The 8,977-nt window shown below is 29.5% G+C and overlaps 1 protein-coding gene and 1 non-coding gene across 2 annotated transcripts; one reads left to right on the top strand and one right to left on the bottom strand.

Annotated features, from left to right (window-relative positions):
• Positions 1–3,398: 3,398 nt before the first annotated feature.
• LOC103576255 (IQ and ubiquitin-like domain-containing protein) lies at positions 3,399–6,407 on the bottom strand. Its single transcript, XM_008556410.2, has 4 exons — positions 6,346–6,407; positions 5,775–6,152; positions 5,151–5,435; positions 3,399–3,858 (listed from the first exon to the last, which is right to left on the bottom strand). Exons 1-4 carry the CDS (start codon positions 6,405–6,407, stop codon positions 3,399–3,401), a joined length of 1,185 nt encoding a protein of 394 aa, XP_008554632.2.
• A 1,606-nt stretch (positions 6,408–8,013) lies between these two features.
• Positions 8,014–8,087, top strand: Trnai-aau (transfer RNA isoleucine (anticodon AAU)). Its single transcript has one exon. It is a non-coding gene; the product is annotated as a tRNA-Ile (tRNA).
• The last annotated feature ends 890 nt before the right edge of the window (positions 8,088–8,977 follow it).

Here is an 8,977-nt window from a genome sequence, read left to right as displayed (position 1 = left end):
AATGAAATTCCATGTCCATGTATATTAGTTTTCATATTACCTCCATTGAAACTACAAGTTCCTACATCTGTTTCAATCAATGCGATTTACCTGGTAAAAAATCATCAGTTTTTTCCCTATAGGATGGAAAATGCCAGTTACTGCCCGCCGAAGTAATTTTGGTCTTCATTCATTTTTATTAGACTAGAATTTATTTCATTTTCATAAATTAATTAATAAGAAAAATGAAAAAAAAAAAAAATTCTTTTGTAATTAAATGAAAAGCAAAATTTTTTAAATAATTTCCAGAAATTAAAATATATAAAATTTTTTTGTCCTCCATTTTGATTACCATACTCCATTTTATCAAACTTTCTTCTTTATAATGAAATATCAGATAATTATTTGATAATTATAATAATAATAATTATATACAATCAATAAATTAAGTATCAAATTCAAATCAATTATTCCCCTTGAAATTCTGTCTGTGAATTCTGGCTACAAGTATAATTAGTAATTCGTGCTTCCCGACAAATCCTAATTGCTGACGAGCGTCATGGAAAATTAATGCGATTGACGCACTCACACCCGTGTCGACAACTGAAAATTTTTTCGTAAATAACAATGTGCGTATTTAAATTAGCATTGTACCCATCACATTACAGAAAAAAAAAAAACCTGGACACGGAAATTTGTGACAACAGTAAATTTAAATTATTTTATTTATTATCGAATTGAAGTAAGTCTCAAAGTTTTTAAACGCAAATTTATGGTGATCTCGAAACCCATTTTTATAAAATGCATTTAAATTTTATTTTGTTTAGTTTTTTAGTGAAGAGTGAAGATAATGCAATTTTGCACCTACTGTGCAGTATAAAAGAAAGTAAAGATATAAAACATGCAAGAATAAAAGAGAAAAGCCGCAGTTATTTGCATTTAAAGCAGAACAGAGTCTTCGAAGACATTGATATATATTTTTCGTTTATATAGCAGTTAAACTACGGCATTTATTTACTTTAAGAAAACCGCCGAAACTTTTATCAAAATTTTTCTCTCGAAAAAAAAATTTATTTAAAATTTATTAATTTTGTTAATTAAAATTATCGATTTAAAAAGTGTTTAATGTTGAACCTGGAATAATTTTTTTTATATTAAATCGATATGAAAAATATATCCGTGACTTTTTAATAACGTCGCTGAAAAACTTTACGATAAGTATTAAATTCTTTATTATTCAAAAAACGAATGAATCTTGGAAGAGTACTAGGACTAGGACCAATGGAATTCGTTGTCGCATGGGCACGTCATGCGATAATCGGTTTATAAGCCACTGAAATGGTCGCGAACTTTAACGTAGAAATGCAACTCTCCAGTCGTGCGACATTCTCGGCGAGTAGGAGGAGACCAAAACTCTGAGAAGTTTTCAAACTCCGAACGGATGACGGCTGCGGGATTCTCTCTAAACCTGAAAATCGTAATTACGAGCTTGATTGCTGGTAACTTTTTTAATGTGAATAATTATAATCATTGACGTAAGTTCATTCGTTTTATTATTCAATAATCAAATGTTTTTTAAATTTCATTATCTTTTAATTATATGGAGTAATATTCAGTTACTCTGCTTTTTTATCATAATAATAAATAATTATTTTAGATAAGAAAATATTTACAACACAATTATTTATTTTTTAACTTCCCGCTATGAAAATTTAAAATTTTAAAAAATGTCCGAATTTCAAAAATCGAGTTTTTTTAATTCAGTAAAAGTGGATCAGAAAACGACGGGTGTACCGAGATAAGAAGATTAAATACGCTCATTAATTTCAATATTTCAAAATATAATTAAATAATTAATTTGTTTAAAACTTAAAATAATTTTAACCTAATTTCGGAATAAATTAATTATTCAAGTGACTAATTAATTATTCTATTTATTTTAATAAATTTAATTGTTTAATTACATCAATTGGCAATAAAAATGATTGAAAATTTTTCATTGACATATTTCGTCCTCGCTCTGACACAAATTCAATTAAATGAAAATAAAGTTTACATTTTTAAAAACTATTACTTTTTTTTTGTCACCAATTAATTGATTTATAAAAATAAATGATTTCTATATTCTATTAAACATTCAACATCAATTTTATTTTAATATTTATTCAATTAAATTCATAGCAATTATAACTGCAGTTAATAAAAAAATTTTTCAATAAATTATTCCAATAAAAAAAAAATAATTGTGAGGTAATTTTTTTTTTAACAAAAAAAAAGTAATAGCTAATAAAAAAAAATCCCGGCGTATAAATGACCATAACGACGGTATAATGTGGCCAAGGCGTAATTTATTATCACATAACTAAAACATACATATCGTCCTGCTGCGAGTACTCGTGTTATTTATAGTGACGGCGTGATGTTCCTCTTCATTCCCCAGCGAACGAATCCCTAATTTTTTTGATTTTCAAACGAATATAAAGTTAAATCTACCACCTGGTATTTTTAATAATTAATTACATCCCCTATAATCATTTATCTCACAAATAAATAAATAATGTGTAAAGTTATTCACAAAATTAAATAATAAAAAAAAAAGTTTATTTCATGTTGCAGTTTCTTAAGTTCTTGTCAGTAATAAGACACAAAATTTTCTTACCATAAAGTCAATCTTATATATATTACTGTTAGTATAACATATATATATTTGATACTCAAAAGTATTTCAGTACGAACTTATCTCGTTACAAGGCCCTACTGAGTCTTGTTGAAAAGTTTCTTAAATTCAACTCGACAAGTAAAGACTTTACAAGTAAATTGCTTTCAACAAGACTATATATTCTATCTTAAAATTGCCACTTCAAAGGGAACTTTTTATTGAGATAGCTTATTGTGAACCTTACTAACATGTGTGTTGTTCGTTTTGTCAAAAACAATCTCAAGAATAATAATAAACAACCTAGAGTAAATTCAAGCTATAATTTAAAGCGTTATCGAAACATAAAAAAAAATTAAATGAACGTTGGTACGTCAAGACTGCGGACGGAAATTTATATAAGAGTTGTGATTGGCTCTGTCTTTCCTGAAACTGCTGCGGCTGGAGGTAACTGAGGCTGTGAATTCGATGCCTGATGAGATGACGACCACAGCAATTTCCGTTGGTGGACGAGATAGAGAGAAATCTTGCTTTGAACACTCGCTTATGTCAGGGCTTCTCAGCTTTTACCACTTACTGAACCACTTGCTGACGGAATTGAGTTTAACTTCCGCTATAAACTATTTTCTGATGGTAATATCAATTACATACATCCATACTATGATACATTAATATATTTATTGATATTATTCAAGCAAACATGTATTTATTCACTTCAATCCATCACAAGTACTAGAGGACTAATAAAATATTTTATGTAAAATTATTTAACCAAGTAACTAAAGTATAATTTAGCTTGCAGATTTCTGAGCACAAATTTTTGTACCAAACTCGACTCATACAGGTCCCAAGGATTGGACATTGCCTGGTGCACAGCAGCTTCCCGTTTCGTCAGAAGAATTGAATTCCACGGAGACCATTCGACATCCAGCCGAAAACGCAGCAGCCGTAATTGGAAGAGATCATCGAACTCGGAGATCCCAGATTTTCCGTGCCAGATGTAATTGACAAGCTGATGGAGCACCCGCGGGTCAATATGAAAAGCCAGACCGTCAAATAAGCCCATCTGAGCTTCGGATTTACGTAAATCCTTGAGCATCTGTTCGTACGGCTCGTAAAGTATCCTTGGATTTTTGCTCGGACGTATCGATATACAACTGCTGCATGTCGGAAGACTTGGCTCATCTTCATTTAATTCGCTTATTGGTAATAATTTACCACATCTGTAAATAATTCATTTTATATTTTAAAGCCACTTATTTATGACACATTTTGGTCTTAAAATGACAGCGACGTTTTAATGTACTTTAATTATTCATTAAACATGTCTCGTTTTCACATAAATTGTAATAAATTCATTTTGATAATTCATCATCATCATCAATTAAATATAAATGCTAATATATTTTGATAGTTATAATAATTGCTATTTATTTATTTATCAAATAATATTGATTATCTGCATACATGTATAGCGCATAAATTTAAATGGACAAAGTTTCTATTTACTGCGCAAGCACAAGGATAGAACCGTTAATCAACTAGAGTGTAATTTCCTATCATTTTTTTTATTGTCCAGTTCGATAATTGGATCTGTCAATACACTAAACGTTTATTTTATTAAATTTCTTTGTTGGTAATATAGATAATATATATAACAAAGAGAATAATGTGGTTGAAACTAACGGGATATTGTACATTTATATATGTCTATATGTATATGGAAAGAAATCGATTGTTAAGAGCAGAGCGCTCGTATCTGACTGTTTGTTCGTTTGACTGATCTCTGGGGGTCGAAGTATGAGCACGTAGACGAGCAGAAGGGATGTTTTGAAAAATTGTAATTGGTTTCAAGATTGAGTGGGTGTAATAACGGGTGGTGTCTTAAAAGATGATGTACAAGGATGATTCGAGTACAAAGATATGACGAGCGATTGCGGGAATCCCCAGTTGCCGCGGTGATAAATAATATTTATGAAGGTCTTGAAAGACAAATAAGATTATCAGGGAATATAAAAATATATACGTACAGAGGGTTTTATTTAGTAAAGTCTAAACTTTGAAATAGTGAGAAATAAATAAATAGATTTTACCTTTTATGATCATAAAAATATAAAAGTTGTAAGTTTGTTAAATTGGAAAGTATGTCTGGTCTAAGCTAGACATTTAGCTCGCAAGTGTGAAAAAGGTTAATTGAGAAAAAAATTTTTATGTAGTTTTTAAGTTTCATGAGCTTATTGTAGAAGTATATGATTGTGTAATTGTTTCAGTTTTGTTACGAAATATTTATTGCTAAGAGAGAACCGGGTAAAATAGAGGACCCACAAGTCATTTTTCCGAAAATTTTTTTATGCAATTCAATGTGCTAGGGAATAAATTTGTTGAGTAATTTTTCCAAATTATAAAACTTTTTATCAAAACTATAAAAAGTACATAATTTTTTTAACGTCCCCACTTTGCCCAGTTCTTGGAAAATGAAAAATTGATATATATATATTTAACAATTGCAACTTACCGACGACAAAAAGTCATGATATCTCTATTGTGATACTTGAAATTACTTTCCGCTTGACAGTAGAGAGCAGTAAACTTTAAAAAGGCCAATTTGATTCGATTTTTCAATTGATTCATTATACCAGAATCAAAATTTCGTCGAGTAAATTCAATCTCCTGGTCTACAAGATACTCTAGCTCCCTGGCAGGTTGACAAGTATGCCCGTAAATGAGCTTCTTGATGCTCTCGAGCGTGTCAATTCTTCCAACTCCACCACCAGAAGAGGTGTTACCCGCAACACCAGCTCTAGTACCAGTAATAGCAGTATCATCAACTTGCATCAATGCAAAGTACAAGGATCTGCACTCTCGTGCCCGTGCAACTCTCTGGGTTTCCACCTTTATCAATTTTCCATCTCGAGTCCTCCATAGGATCATGAAGAATAACTGGCACATAGTATATATTCGTCTTCCATATATAACCTACATTCTACTCTATTACTACATCACTACTCTTTTTGTATATTTTTATCCTTACGTACATCAACATCAACATCAACATCAACATCTACATCTACATCTACATCTAGATCTTTTTATCTGTACCCACATGGTGATCTATATTTACTACAAAAGTATTCCTTACCTCCAGCACTCAAGCTTAGCCAATTTATCCAAGAACTCAAGATTTCTTCGTTCTTTCAGCTCCTCGCGGACTTTAGATTTAGATAACTCGATGGAACGCAGCAACTCTATCTCCTTCAATAGGATCACGGACTTAGCAGCCATGCGGGAATTTTCGAAAAGCACACGATCAACCTGTTCACTTTCCAATACTCTCCATCGGTCCAGCATGTTATGTAACATCTCAAAATCAGAGCAAGTACGTGGTGTTCGCCGCTCCACTATCTCGAACCGCTTATCCTGGTTCAATCTCACTAACTTCTCTTTTACAGGCGGTTGAGTTCGAGTTAGAATCGCAAAACGTGCGAGAGATGACATCTCTGTTCGTGTTCGACATGCTCTGGAAAATTTCATTTTTACAGATAACGAATATTACTAAAAATTATTATTTAATTCGTTTGTTCAAAAATATGTTACCGGAAAAATTTTTGAATTTTTATGGCGCTCTCTTCTTCTAGTCTGAAATTATTATATTTAATTTCTTAATAATTATCAATTAATAAATAATTATGAAATTTAATTTTATTAATTACTTTGAATATTTACGAGTTGAAAATAATTCCTCAGCTTTCAAACGATGTAATTGCGTAGACATACGGTTTCGCGCCGCGGATGAAGGCGTTAGAAGTTTGTCATTTAAATCTGGGAGGATTGAAGTTTGGATTATTTTATCATGAAACGCGCAAGTGTATTTACAAGCTGTCAAACTTTGAGTCTGTGTAACTTGATCTGCAGTAAGAATATTTTTACGCACACTACTGCGGTGTTGTGTCGAGGCCTGAGTGGCTGCATCGAAATACTCTTTTCCCGTAATTAAATTTTTCCATCTACCCAAACATTTTTTTTCTTCATCATCATCATTAGTCGTTTGTGCGAGTACCATCTGAAATTCAATATATCAAGAGTAAATAATGGAAAAAGTAAAAGATTCAATTATTGACAGCGTAGAAATAATTGGCACCTAAAAGCACTTGAAATTTGCAATAATGACAAAATAAATTTTTTTTTTTTTTTTTTTTTTTACAGTACTGCCACATCAGTAATATTAATGCAGTTGAATTTCATTAACTCGGAACTTTCCCTCAATCTTGACCCCCACTACGATTTACGCTCTTCCACCCGATACTATATACATCATTTAGTTGCAACTAAATCAAAGCTGATGCTCTGACGATCTATTTATTTAAAATTTTTGAATGTAACATTAGTTACTTGATAATTTTATTTGTAACTTGATTTTCTATTGAGTTTATTTATAAGTACGGCAACACAATTTAAATTTGAATTTTTTTGCCGCGGTGTTTGACATGTGAACTAGTAGCGCTCAAGATGTTTCGATGAAGTAGGTTAGTTTTTAACCGTTAAAACAAGTACTGGTGTCATGCAATATCAATATCAATATTATTTATTATTTTAATTCATTAATCAATCAAATTTATTAATTTTATTGATTATTTACCAGCGATTATTTATGTTGCCTGATGAAAATTCAAGAGAAGAATCAGAATGCTAAATCAATAATTAGTGTTTTCAATGTATTGTCCACATTCCTGCTACATATTTATTTATCTATAATTTTTTATAGTCTACAATTAATTTGAACAACCGCTAAAAAAAGTTTGATATTTTTATTTAACTATTAGAATAAAAAAATTCAATTTCATATTTTAAATTGTTACAAATACTAAAATTAATTCTTATTAATTATCTAATTGTAGTTTTTACATTTAATTTATAACGAATTGAGGTAAATTATTAGAAATTTTAATTTGAATTTTATTGTAAATTTGAATTGGTATCAATTTAATCATCAAATTAAATTTTTAATATTTATTTATAGTATCTTATATATTTTATAAATTATTTTATTTTTGTCAATAAATATTTTATAATTGTTGATAAATATTAAATAATAACAATATTGAGTCCAATAACCTATCAGTTATTTACGGATATTAAAGAATGGACATAAACCAACATAATTTGAATTTAAATTTACGCGCTTGCTATAAAAAAATAATTGAAATAAATACTGATAGCATTCAATTTAATAAATAAAAAATTTTTCGATCGTAAAGCACGCTTTCATGCTTCGCATCATGAGTCGTACAATTATTGTGTCCAACACACTCTTTTTCATATCAATATTGCGTTGTACTCAAGTACGATCGAAAAATCGAGACCTTTCACCACAGCCTCTTGGCCTGTTAGCTCAGTTGGTTAGAGCGTCGTGCTAATAACGCGAAGGTCGCGGGTTCGATCCCCCCACAGGCCACATTATTTTTTGTTTTTTTTTTTTTTTTTTTTTTTTTACTCACAAATGTTCTGTTTTTTTAATAGAACTTCAGCACATCTATTTAAATCATTAGAAATAAAATTATAAATGATTAATTTTATTTTTAAATTATAAAATAGAATTTTAGATACAAGAAGTACAGGTCTAAATAAATCAGACGTCTGATATTGATCGTCCGCATTAACTTAATTTAAATAATTTATTTTAACTATTTCATAAATAATTCATTGAATTTATATGAAAAAATATTAAAGAAAATAAATTTACGTTAATTACTAAATTATTCTTGAAATAATTAGCGAGGCGACTAATTTAATTTAAATTATATTAGCCAGCCATTAATTTAAAGTACTAAAACAAATACAATAATTAATCATAATAAATATATAATAATATGAGTAATTTCATTACAATGCAACGCAGGCGGACCGCACGAAAAACCTATTACATATATATATTTATATATTTACCGAGTAGTTATTGATTATCATACATGCAGTTGAATATAAATATTTCAGTCTGTTGAATACCGATGAAATAAATATTCTACATGTAATATCATGTAAATAATTATAATTAATAATCAACCATACGTAGGGCAATAATGGCTTCATTGAGCAATTACTAATTTATATATCACACGAATGTAATGCTACCAAGTAAAATAGCCGCAGTAAATAACTCCAGTCCATTCATCAACATAATTTATCTCTCTTTAAATTTTTTCCACTCGGAAATTTTTTTTACTCATTTTTTATCCTGTTGTATATATATTTATATATTTTTTTGTTTTTATTTTATATTTTATTTATTCTCTTTTGTGCGGCACAAATTGAGACAGTATTAGAACGGTAATATATCTCTTTATA

The sequence above is a fragment of the Microplitis demolitor genome, chromosome 3 (genome assembly GCF_026212275.2).
Source record: "Microplitis demolitor isolate Queensland-Clemson2020A chromosome 3, iyMicDemo2.1a, whole genome shotgun sequence".
Taxonomy (NCBI): Eukaryota; Metazoa; Arthropoda; class Insecta; order Hymenoptera; family Braconidae; genus Microplitis; species Microplitis demolitor.
This window is presented reverse-complemented; position numbering and strand designations above follow the sequence as displayed.